This window comes from Odontesthes bonariensis, chromosome 10 (assembly GCF_027942865.1).
Source record: "Odontesthes bonariensis isolate fOdoBon6 chromosome 10, fOdoBon6.hap1, whole genome shotgun sequence".
Lineage (NCBI taxonomy): Eukaryota > Metazoa > Chordata > Actinopteri > Atheriniformes > Atherinopsidae > Odontesthes > Odontesthes bonariensis.
The window spans coordinates 1,447,328-1,460,440 of record NC_134515.1 but is presented as its reverse complement, the minus strand read 5'-3'; the positions used below and the strand labels follow the sequence as shown (position 1 = coordinate 1,460,440).

Sequence of the window (13,113 nt, the reverse complement as noted above, 5' to 3'; positions counted from 1 at the left end):
CCAACTACGTTAACCCCCAACTAAGGTAACCCCCAAGATAACTTCCAAGGTAACCCCCAACTAAGGTAACACCCATGTTAACTTCCAAGGTAACCCCCAACTAAGGTAACCCCCAATTAAGGTAATCCCCAACTAATGTAACCCCCAACTAATGTAACCCCCAACTAATGTAACCCCCAACTAAGGTAACCCCCAACTAATGTAACCCCCAACTAAGGTAACCCCCAACTAATGTAACCCCCAACTAATGTAACCCCCAACTAAGGTAACCCCCAACTAATGTAACCCCCAACTAAGGTAACCCCCAACTAATGTAACCCCCAACTAATGTAACCCCCAAGGTAACTTCCAAGGTAACCCTCAACTAAGGTAACCCCCAACTAATGTAACCCCCAACTAATGTAACCCCCAAGGTAACTTCCAAGGTAACCCCCAACTAAGGTAACCCCCAACTAATGTAACCCCCAAGATAACTTCCAAGGTAACCTCCAACTAAGGTAACCTCCAACTAAGGTAACCCCCAATTAAGGTAACCCCCAACTAAGGTAACCCCCAACTAAGGTAACCCCCAATTAAGGTAACCCCCAACTAAGGTAACCCCCAACTAATGTAACCCCCAACTAATGTAACCCCCAACTAAGGTAACCCCCAACTAATGTAACCCCCAACTAAGGTAACCCCCAACTAAGGTAACCCCCAACTAATGTAACCCCCAAGGTAACTTCCAAGGTAACCCCCAACTAAGGTAACCCCCAAGATAACTTCCAAGGTAACCCCCAACTAAGGTAACCCCCAAGGTAACCCCCAACAAAGGTAACCCTCAAGGTAACCCCCAACTAATGTAACCCCCAACTAAGGTAACTCCCAAGGTAACCCCCAACTAAGGTAACCCTCAAGGTAACCCCCAACTAATGTAACCCCCAACTAAGGTAACCCCCAAGGTAACTTCCAAGGTAACCCCCAACTAAGGTAACTTCCAAGGTAACCCCAACTAAGGTAACCCCCAAAGGTAACCCCCAAGGTAGCTTCCAAGGTAATCCCCAAGGTAGCTTCCAAGGTAACCCCCAACTAAGGTAACTTCCAAGGTAACCCCCAACTAAGCTAACCCCCAAGGTAACTTCCAAGGTAACCCCAACTAAGGTAACCCCCAAGGTAACTTCCAAGGTAACCCCCAACTAAGGTAACTTCCAAGGTAACCCCCAACTAAGGTAACCCCTAAGGTAACTTCCAAGGTAACCCCAACTAAGGTAACCCCCAACTAAGGTAACCCCCAACTAAGGTAACCCCCAAGGTAACTTCCAAGGTAACCCCCAACTAAGGTAACCCCCAAGGTAACTTCCAAGGTAACCCCAACTAAGGTAACCCCCAAGGTAACTTCCAAGGTAACCCCCAACTAAGGTAACTTCCAAGGTAACCCCCAACTAAGGTAACCCCTAAGGTAACTTCCAAGGTAACCCCAACTAAGGTAACCCCCAACTAAGGTAACCCCCAACTAAGGTAACCCCCAAGGTAACTTCCAAGGTAACCCCCAACTAAGCTAACCCCCAAGGTAACTTCCAAGGTAACCCCAACTAAGGTAACCCCCAAGGTAACTTCCAAGGTAACCCCCAACCAAGGTAACCCCCAACTAAGGTAACCCCCAAGGTAACTTCCAAGGTAACCCCCAACTAAGGTAACCCCCAAGGTAACTTCCAAGGTAACAGCCAACTAAGGTAACCCCCAAGGTAACTTCCAAGGTAACAGCCAACTCTATGAGTGTTGTTAGAGTAGGCGGGTGCTTCCTGTGTGGACCGTCCACATCCCAGACGATTCTCTGCCAGGTCCCACATGAGGCATCTGTAAAAAAGTGGAGATGCAAACACTGATCTTAACATTCGTCTTCTAAACAAAACCCAGAATACAGAAGACGCAGCGTAGCTCCGGGTTTATAGAGCCGGTGTGCGGCAAGCCAGCCCACGGCTCAGATTGTTCCATATATTTATGAGACTGCCCCCAAATGGAGGAAAAACAAAACAACATGTGGACGTTTGTTTACAAGGCAGCAAAAGAGAGCAAACAGACCTATGATCAACCGATTCATGCAAAACAAAGACTCCCTGAAGAAGAGCGGAGGCGTTAATCTGTTCTCTGCGGGCAGCCGTAGGCTCGATAGAGGGGATGACCAGGCAAAACACACGAAATGAATCTGTATATTTAACAGTTGAACAAAAATAAACATGATAAGAGTCTTTTCTACATTTAATTTTAAACTTTGGCACACTTCTGAGTGTATAAACTGTACTTTGATTCTCTTTTGTTCCTCCTCCAGAGCCCCATGTTTAGTCGGATTCACCCAGTGAGGGGCCCAGTTTCTGGTGGAACCAGGCTGACGATGACGGGCCGATTTCTGGACGCTGGCAGCACCGTCACCGTCTACATCGACAAAGAGGAGTGTCTGTTTGTCAAGTCAGTCTTAATCTCTACATTCATGGATTACTAAACCTGCTCTTTGAGAACGAACGGATGTCATAGCGTATTTCTCTACCAGGAGGACCTATCGGGAGATAGTGTGCATAACTCCCACCTCCACCTCCGGCACTGGCTCCGCCCCGATCCGCCTGATGATTGACCGGGCCGAGGTGAAGAACTCCGAGGTCAGCTACAAGTACACCGAGGATCCGACCATCACCAGCATCGAACCAAACTGGACCATTCTCAAGTAAATTCACCAGATCAAACCCGTGTTTGTTCCAATGATAATCAAAGAACTGTTCAGAATGATTCATCTGACTGTTTGTGTTTGCAGCGGCAGCACGATGATAACTGTGACCGGAACCAACCTGCAGACCATCCAGGAACCCAAAGTCAGAGCCAAATATGGAGGGGTGGAAACCAATAATGTAAGAAAGGCCTGTTTAACAGGCTCTGTAATCTGTCTTGGCTTCAGTCTGTGACACTGATACTTCAACTAGGACTGGATACCTTTAGGTGTCACCTGGATACCTTCTGGTGTCACCTGGATACCTTCTGGTGTCACCTGGATACCTCTAAGGCCTCGATATGCTTCTCCATTGCTATCCATCAATCCGACTCCGTGGTCACAGAGAGGCTTTCCGTCCTTTCAAAGTTCTCCGTCGGCTGTCCGATACCCAAGGCAGTTCACCTCCCGATCAGCAGGCGGCGCTACGTTAGACGACCCAATCTCTTACGTCTATGGTGAAAGTGGCTGATTGGTTGTTCACCGTCCGGCTTCGTTCCTCCTCGCAGTGAACGATGGCGACCGAGAGAGAAAGACTGTTGTTGGAGTCGGAGCTTGTTGATGTTGAAACGCAAATAATTTTGACCAAATGTTGACCGGCACACAGTAAACTCTTTCAAAGATGGTGGTGTTGTTGTTCTGAGAGGAAGGAGCTAAACCGGACAAGGGATTCTGGAAACGATGTTGTTAGCCGACCAATCACAACCATTGGGGTCTCCGCGAGTCTCCGCGAGTCTCCGCGAGTCTCCGCCTCCTCGACGGATAGATAGGAAAGCGTCTCTGGGAGGGTCTCCGTTGATGGAGAGGACTCTGCGTAGCCTTTCCCGGACGACCATAAATCAGGCTTTAGGTCTCACCGTTCAGTAGAGTTCAGTTGTGTCCTTTAAATCCAAAAATCCAAGGATTGCCGCCATGGTTGCCAGCGGTTCTTTTATAGTCTCCACTTTTTGTAGAATATCTGAGCATATCTTTAGAGAAACCACTGTAAAATTATTATTCTTTGGGTTATTGTTAGCAGCTTTGAACTCGACCTCAGTAAAGCATCGGGCTGTGGTGTGGTCGTCTTCTGGCATTTGTTCACTAAAAAACATAAACGTGGAAGTCACTTTTTTGCTTTGAGTTGTTTGACTGTTTGGGTGATGGATTAAAAATCTACATACAAAATGAGGCCGTAATTTAACATTCATTCCTAAATGGCTTTTAGAACAGCTCTGTTACTTCAGAAGAGGCGTCAAAGAACCCAAAACCTCCTGAAACTCAGAACCTGCCATTATTACCATCCAGTCCTGGTTCCATCTTTTATATTAACGAGACGTTGAAGTTTAATCCCTGCTGTCTTACCTCATCTTCATCAGTCCTCTCCTTCTTCTCTCAGTACTGCAACGTAGTCAACGACAGCTCGATGACCTGCCTGGCGCCCGGACTGGTCTACGGTAAACCCAACCCGCCAGAGGGGGCGCTGCGGCCCGACGAGTTCGGCTTCATCTTGGACCAGGTACCACCCACCTGCAGCTGTAGGGAAAGGAGTTTCATCGTGGTGACGGCACACCTGGACGGTTCGATTAACACTGTGTTGTGTACAGGTGACCTCTCTGCTCGTCCTGAACTCCACCCCCTTCACGCACTACCCAAACCCCACCTTCGATCCGCTCGGGACCTCCGGGATCCTGGAGGTGAAGCCGGGCTCCCCCATCATCCTCAAGGTGAGAGATTAGAGAAGTGACATGGTTTCTGGTTTGGACCATTTATCCCCTGAGCTGACCGAACATGTGTGCGTTTTAGGGTAAAAACCTGATCCCCGCCGCCCCCGGGAACAACCGTCTGAACTACACCGTCCTGATCGGAGAGTCTCCCTGCCTGCTGACCGTGTCAGAAAGTCAGCTGCTCTGCGATTCGCCGGATCTCACCGGAGAACAGCGCGTCCTGGTGAGTGGCGGGAGTTCGGCCCGTCTCATTCCGTACCTGAGAGTAACACTTCGGTGTGATTGGTTCATGATAAACAGCAGCAATGTGAGGCAAGCGAGTCGCTGTGTTCGAAACCGCATACTACTCATACTGACTTTTTGAGTTGGTATGCGAGTTTGAGTAAGCGAGAAGTTTCCGGATGCATACTAGATTCTCCTAAATGTTGGGTATGCATCATGAGGTTACTACTCATACTCAAACTACCCAAGATGCAACGTAACGTGACGTCGCCGATCGTCATTTCCTGTCAAAACGGCAGTTTCAAGCTAGCTACAACGAGGGTAGGTTCACTTCCTGTTTTCAAAACAAAAGCACCAATTGTATGGTAATGGCTTTCCCTATGATAAAAGGCAACGGGTATTTTATTTTGTGAAAATAACCGGAAGTGCGTTAGCTCACTGCGGCTAGCTTTAGTAGCGCCGAATTCATGGGAACAAAATGGTAAACAGCCGGTTTTTTGTCAGGTTTTCAACACGTTGGGGATCTAAACGACTACTTTCTCACCTGAAAATGTTTCAAATGTTGCTAAAGTTTACAGAGTTTAGAGCTTAAGGGAAATCAGCTTCAGGCCGGCTGATTTCGGCTCGGGCAGGAGCGAAATGTATTGTGGGTAAACGCTCTGCATACTGTCTGATCAATGAGTATGTAGTATGCAGTATGTAGTGTGCGGTTTCGAACACAGCCGAAGAATTATTGGCCCACTGGAGATTGACCCAGGGGCCAACGGATTCAGGGGTCCTTCAGTTTTACTTCACCAGTTAGGACCTGCGGAAATGGAAACTTTTATACCCATACAGCATCAGATCTTAATTAAAACACATAAGCAAAGCAATTAAAGACGCATCAAATAACAACTGAGAGACAAAACATCCTCAAAGAGATGCAAAGTTACCACAAACAGACATAAAATGACCATAATAGACACACGATGACTATGTGCAAAACAGTTCAAAGTGCTTCACATAAAATAACAGCATTGCAACAGGGAGTGTAAGAAGCATTAAAAATACATAAAAGAATATAAAGAGAAATCCAGGTGTTTACTTCCTCCAGACACTGACACAGTACGTCTGCTGGGCTGCAGTTGCCATGGTGACAGACACACATAAAGTTGTGTATCGTCTGCATAAACTGTGATAATTGATGTTAAAGTTCTGCAATATCTGACCCAAAGGGAGCATATACAAGTTAAACAGAAGAGGTCCAAGAATTGACCCCTGGGGGACTCCACAAGTCATGGCCACTCGCTCAGATTCATAGCTGCCAACTGTAACAAAATAACTCCGACCTTCTAAGTAGGACCTGAAGCAGTTAAGGGTAAATCATTCCTTTATTTAGGTTTTACTGCGATGATGAATCAGAATTAAGTCTGTGAGGTTAGCGTGATGTTTCTCTGCAGCAGGAAGAATAAAACGACCTTCAGGGATTTAATCTGAGATTATTTTAGTTGTTTTTTTGGCTGGAATCAGGTGAATGTGAGGTGTGATGAACTGAACTTTAAATCCTAAAAACAACAGAAAACACATTTAACAACAGAGTGTGTGAACATGTTGTAGTTCAGCTTTTAAAATAAGAGGAGGAGGAAGAGGAGTCTGTAAAGGTGAAAGTAAGCAGTGGAGCAGCAGGGAATCATGGGTAATTGGTTTGATGTCCCAGATCACAGGGTGACACACTCAGAATTATGTTTCCATCACTTCAGAGGACATAATGTTAACCGAAGGCCAACCTGACGGGAACCTTTTCACATGACGAACACTTAAACTCTTTCTAAAGACAGTCAATACAGATTTATATTTATATATTATATACATTTATATATTACATATATTATATTTAACGATCCGCTTCTTCATGAAGGTGCATAAAACTGAGAAATATTTATTAGGGCTGGGCGAACTCGTTAACACATTGAATACCGGCGGTGTTTACGGAATTATGTCCTAGAATCCCAGCGTTCTAAACCATTTTTTGACGTTTTTTGTACAGTCACAGCATATTATGTGATAGGGCCACTGAAACATGTTATGGCTCGTTTGAAAGCTGAGACTTTAAACTCTTTGTGGGTCAAAACTGCGTGTCTCTAGGTGCCGCCATTAGCGAGCTATCCTTAGCTAAACCAAGACGGGTATCCACCAAAATCAACAACAAACTGAGATATCGGGGCTTTTGTGAAACGTGCGCTCTTTCAGCCTGTGGCACTTTAGATACTTACATATCCGGGTCAGAGGATTTGCGTCGTGTCGCATGTTGCAAAGCTAACCTGTTCATAAGACCGCCTCCTTAGACTTGTCGCGTGTCTTCTCCTTCTTGTTGTTTGTTTATGTTACTTTACCGCCACCCTCTGGAAACCGACACGTACGATTGGATAAAATGCGGAAATGCACAACAATCAATGCAGCGTTATCAAAATTGTTCTTGAGTTGACGCAAAGCCATTGGTGTAATGATCAAAATGTCCAGATGATGACACCAGTTTCTGACTGCCATCTATGTCAGTTCTGTTCATCACATAATTACAAAAATCACACAGAATGTGCATTAGAATATATAGATTCAGAATCCACAAAAAAAAACGTAAAAACGTATTTTTACCATGTGGGAGCCAACGCATGGGCAGGAAAAACGTAGTTTTACGTGACTTGGGAGTCAATGTGTTAATTATTTAACGCCAATAAATATTTTATTGCGCATTAACGCAGGTTTTATTATTTATTTTATTTTGTAAAAGTCTGTTGCTCACAGGCTTTTATTCTGTAAAAGTCTGTTGCTCACAGGCTTTTATTTTGTAAAAGTCTGCTGCTCACAGGCTTTTATTCTGTAAAAGTCTGTTGCTCACAGGCTTTTATTTTGTAAAAGTCTGTTGCTCACAGGCTTTTATTTTGTAAAAGTCTGCTGCTCACAGGCTTTTATTCTGTAAAAGTCTGCTGCTGTCTGCTGTGGAACAGGAAAAGAAAGTAATCGGCGGATCCACCAAACATGGAGAAGGGTACGGAACTTTTACTCGGCCATTTTCATTTTAAAGTTCTTCCAGACGGCGGAGTCGACAGAACCAAAGTCATCTGTAAACTCTGCCAAGTTGAATTGTCTTCTCAGCGTAGTAGTTCCAGTCTAAAATATCACTTAAAGGCAAAACACACAACTGATAGCAGCAAGTCATTCAAGGAAACAGACAGTGGAGCGAGGCTTCTACATAAAAACTACAGAAAGATGCTGATGTTAAAAGTGTGTTTGCACAACAAATGTTATGGCACTGTCATTCATATGGCAGCACATTTAAAATAAAGCTAAATGCTAAAAGCTATACGCTACTTTTGGATTCATTTTTGGATTCTGCGTACAAATGAGATTAATCAGGGAAATCATGTGATTAATTAGATTAAACATTTTAATCGTTGCTCAGCCCAATTTTTAAACATAAATCCCTGTGAGTCCCCACATTTACCTATGTTACCGCGGTCCCCATAACGTACAGCACACACACACACACACACACACACACACACACGGTTAAAGTAAAATCACAATCAATGATCACAGTCTCCTAACTGATAAACTCTTGATTCATTATTAAAACCATTGATCATTAAACATTATGGGTGGTAATGGGTGTTCAGATCTTCATCATTTATTCATCAGTTTGTTCAAACGATCTTCGTCTGAATCGATATTCAGCGACTGTGAAGAGGAAAGGCTTTAATAAAACATTAAAGACTACAAAGACTTTAAAACACACATGAGCTGCACATCAGTTTGTTTGCTTTTAATCTCACGTTTCTTCACTTTTTGTGCTCAGGTTTCAGAAAAATTTCATTTGGAGGAAATATTTTTGTAAAATAAGCGTAACAGGCCATAAATATGTTAGAAATCTGTTTTTTTCTGTCTTACAAAAGGAGTAAAGGGAGCTTTTCTTTTCTAAAACCCTCTTTATGATGTTTAATTAATATGTGGGAACTTTGCTCACTTATGAAGACCTTATATGAACTTTCTGGAAACTCACAACCTTGAATTGTGATTAACTGTACAAGTTCTGCAATTTGTGCACTGCTGTGACCCTATTGGAATGTAATATTGTTTTATTAATTATTATTTATCTACATTAGTATCATTTTGTTTGTTTTATTCTATGTTTATCTGTTTATTTATTTTTATTCTATTTTATTTATTTATAATTTATTATTTTTATTGCCAGATGGGGATATAACGTTCATGTTTAAATCAATGAAAAATCATAATTAAAATATGTTTAAAAACAAAATATGTGGGAACTTTACAGGGACAGAATTAAGGAAAATTGCATCTTTTTCCTGAGTTTCCATAAAAAAAGAACGTGAAGAAACGTGAAAATAAAAGCCAACAAACTGATCTTCAGCTTATGTGTGTTTTAAAGTCTTTGTAGTCTTTAATCTTTTTAAGATTTTTAATAAAGATCGTATTAAAAATCGTATTTTCTTACCGTTGTCGCCCCCTTGTGGTGAAACCCTGACAGAACATGTCGCCCCCTTGTGGTGAAACCCTGACGGAACATGTCGCCCCCTTGTGGTGAAACCCTGACAGAACATGTCGCCCCCTTGTGGTGAAACCCTGACAGAACATGTCGTCCTCCTCTCGCAGATCCTGGTGGGCGGGCTGGAGTACTCCCCGGGGACGCTCCACATCTACTCCGACAGCGCCCTGACGCTGCCCGCCATCATCGGGATCGGCGCCGGCGGCGGCGTGCTGCTCATCGCCATCATCGCCGTGCTGATCGCCTACAAACGCAAGACGCGCGACGCCGACCGCACGTTGAAGCGCCTCCAGCTGCAGATGGACAACCTGGAGAGCCGCGTGGCGCTGGAGTGCAAGGAAGGTGCGTCCTGCCTCCTTTCCTGCCTCCTTTCCTGCCTCCTTTCCTGCCTCCTTTCCTGCCTCCTTTCTGTGCAGTCTCCTTTCCTTCCTGCCTTGCTTCCTCTATCCTTCCTTCATCCTTCCTCCTTCCCTCCCTCCTCGCCTCCTTCCCTCCTCCCTCCTTCCCTCCTCGCCTCCTTCCCTCTCTCCTCGCCTCCTTCCCTCCTCGCCTCCTTCCCTCCTCGCCTCCTTCCCTCCCTCCTCGCCTCCTTCCTAACCTTTGTTTCCTTCCTCCTCGCCTCCTCGCCTCCTTCCTAACGCTTGTTTCCTTCCCTTCCTCCTCGCCTCCTTCCTAACGCTTGTTTCCTCCCTCCTCGCCTCCTTCCTAACGCTTGTTTCCTTCCCTCCCTCCTCGCCTCCTTCCTAACGCTTGTTTCCTTCCCTCCCTCTTTGCCTCCTTCCTAACCTTTGTTTCCTTCCCTTCCTCCTCGCCTCCTTCCTAACGCTTGTTTCCTTCCTCCTCGCCTCCTTCCTAACGCTTGTTTCCTCCCTCCTCGCCTCCTTCCTAACGCTTGTTTCCTTCCCTCCCTCCTCGCCTCCTTCCTAACGCTTGTTTCCTTCCCTCCCTCCTCGCCTCCTTCCTAACGCTTGTTTCCTTCCCTCCCTCCTCGCCTCCTTCCTAACGCTTGTTTCCTTCCCTCCCTCCTCGCCTCCTTCCTAACCTTTGTTTCCTTCCCTCCCTCCTCGCCTCCTTCCTAACCTTTGTTTCCTTCCCTCCCTCCTCGCCTCCTTCCTAACGCTTGTTTCCTTCCCTCCCTCCTCGCATCCTTCCTAACGCTTGTTTCCTTCCCTCCCTCCTCGCCTCCTTCCTAACGCTTGTTTCCTTCCTCCTCGCCTCCTCGCCTCCTCGCCTCCTTCCTAACGCTTGTTTCCTTCCCTCCCTCCTCGCCTCCTTCCTAACCTTTGTTTCCTTCCCTCGCTCCTCGCCTCCTTCCTAACGCTTGTTTCCTTCCTCCTCGCCTCCTTCCTAACCTTTGTTTCCTTCCCTCCCTCCTCGCCTCCTTCCTAACGCTTGTTTCCTTCCTCCTCGCCTCCTCGCCTCCTTCCTAACCCTTGTTTCCTTCCCTCGCTCCTCGCCTCCTTCCTAACGCTTGTTTCCTTCCTCCTCGCCTCCTCGCCTCCTTCCTAACGCTTGTTTCCTTCCCTCCCTCCTCGCCTCCTTCCTAACCCTTGTTTCCTTCCCTCCCTCCTCGCCTCCTTCCTAACGCTTGTTTCCTTCCTCCTCGCCTCCTTCCTAACGCTTGTTTCCTTCCCTCCCTCCTCGCCTCCTTCCTAAACTCTGTTTCCTTCCCTGCAGCCTTCGCAGAGCTGCAGACGGACATTCAGGAACTGACCAACGACATGGACGGAGTGAAGATTCCTTTCCTGGAGTATCGGACCTACACCATGAGGGTGATGTTCCCGGGGATCGAGGAGCACCCCGTCCTCAAGGAGCTCGACGTACGTACGATAAAACTTGAAGCAAAACAAGCGAGGTCACATGGCACTGAAAGGATCGGATTATTGGCTAAATCACAATCAGACTGAGTTATCTCAGTTATCTCGGGGTCTGAATCCGATCCAGTTCTTAGTCAGATTAAGGTGTCTACATGCACTGAATAACTCAGTCTGATTGTAATTCAGCCAATAATCCGATCCTTTCCGAGCCATGTGACCCCTCTGAGTGAAGTCTGAGTGAACAGGTCGATCAGAAAGGCTTCGTCTTGATTTACCTGAATCCGGATTTGTTCCTGTTTACATTCATTAATCAGAATCAGAAAAGGTTTTATTGCCATGTCATTTTCACATCACGAGGAATTTGGCCTGTTTGGTGCAATAAAACAAATAATATAATAAAATAAAATGTAAAATAATAAAAATATATACAAAGTATTAGTACTAGTAAAGTATTCATTAATCAATTTAATCGGGTTTATTGCAGTTTTCCCCATTTATTACGGTTTAATCCATTTAAGTTTAGTCCAGACAGTTTTCTTATTTTGGATTTATTGGTGTTTATTGATGTTTATTCTGCTCTCTTTGTGCTTTAACAGATTAGTTTGAATGTGTTAATTCAGCTTCTTCCTCTGGTTTGCTTTCCTGCTTTCTCGTTAATCATCCTGTTGAATGTGCTTCTTCTCTTTCTTTTCACTCTCTCTGTTTAGTCTCCAGCCAACGTGGAGAAAGCTCTGCGTCTCTTCAGCCAGCTGCTGAACAACAAGATGTTCCTGCTCACCTTCATCCACACTCTGGAGGCCCAGAGGTCCTTCTCCATGAGGGACCGAGGGAACGTGGCCTCGCTGCTGATGGCCGCCCTGCAGGTAGCCGTTAACACCACGAACCTGAACGATAACGCAGCTTCTGATTCCAATGGCCACTGTTGGGTTAAATAAACTCTTTATATCTGATCGAAAAACTGGTACATATTACATACTTCATACTACCATACTGCATACTACATACTACATACTGCATACTGCATACTTCCATACTGCATACTACATACTGCATACTACATACTTCCATACTGCATACTGCATACTGCATACTGCATACTACATACTGCATACTGCATACTGCATACTGCATACTACATACTACAGACTGCATACTGCATACTGCATACTGCATACTACATACTGCATACTGCATACTGCATACTTCCATACTGCATACTACATACTGCATACTACATACTTCCATACTGCATACTGCATACTGCATACTACATACTGCATACTGCATACTGCATACTACATACTACAGACTGCATACTGCATACTGCATACTGCATACTTCCATACTGCATACTACATACTGCATACTACATACTTCCATACTGCATACTGCATACTGCATACTACATACTGCATACTGCATACTACATACTGCATACTGCATACTGCATACTGCATACTGCATACTTCCATACTGCATACTACATACTGCATACTACATACTTCCATACTGCATACTGCATACTGCATACTACATACTGCATACTGCATACTGCATACTACATACTACAGACTGCATACTGCATACTGCATACTACATACTGCATACTGCATACTGCATGCTTCATACTGCATACTGCATACTGCATACTACATACTGCATACTGCATACTGCATACTGCATACTACATACTGCATACTGCATACTGCATACTTCCATACTACATACTGTATACTGCATACTACATACTACAGACTGCATACTTCCATACTGCATACTACATACTGCATACTGCATACTGCATACTTCCATACTGCATACTACATACTACATACTGCATACTGCATACTGCATACTTCCATACTACATACTGCATACTGCATACTACATACTGCATGCTGCATACTTCCATACTACATACTGCATACTGCATACTGCATACTACATACTTCATACTTCCATACTGCATACTACATACTGCATACTGCATACTTCCATACTACATACTGCATACTGCATACTACATACTACATACTGCATACTGCATACTTCCATACTGCATACTACATACTGCATACTACATACTTCCAT

The 13,113-nt window shown here is 44.9% G+C and overlaps 1 protein-coding gene across 1 annotated transcript in view; it reads left to right on the top strand.

Annotated features, from left to right (window-relative positions):
* Window positions 1–13,113, top strand: part of plxna3 (plexin A3) — a 176,097-nt gene that overhangs the window by 141,599 nt on the left and 21,385 nt on the right. The window contains exons 18-26 of the mRNA XM_075475900.1: window positions 2,309–2,445; window positions 2,528–2,698; window positions 2,786–2,879; window positions 4,113–4,232; window positions 4,321–4,440; window positions 4,520–4,663; window positions 9,313–9,547; window positions 10,883–11,025; window positions 11,730–11,885. Of these exons, the coding sequence (XP_075332015.1) occupies window positions 2,309–2,445; window positions 2,528–2,698; window positions 2,786–2,879; window positions 4,113–4,232; window positions 4,321–4,440; window positions 4,520–4,663; window positions 9,313–9,547; window positions 10,883–11,025; window positions 11,730–11,885 (1,320 nt within the window). The remainder of the gene's footprint in view (window positions 1–2,308; window positions 2,446–2,527; window positions 2,699–2,785; window positions 2,880–4,112; window positions 4,233–4,320; window positions 4,441–4,519; window positions 4,664–9,312; window positions 9,548–10,882; window positions 11,026–11,729; window positions 11,886–13,113) is intronic.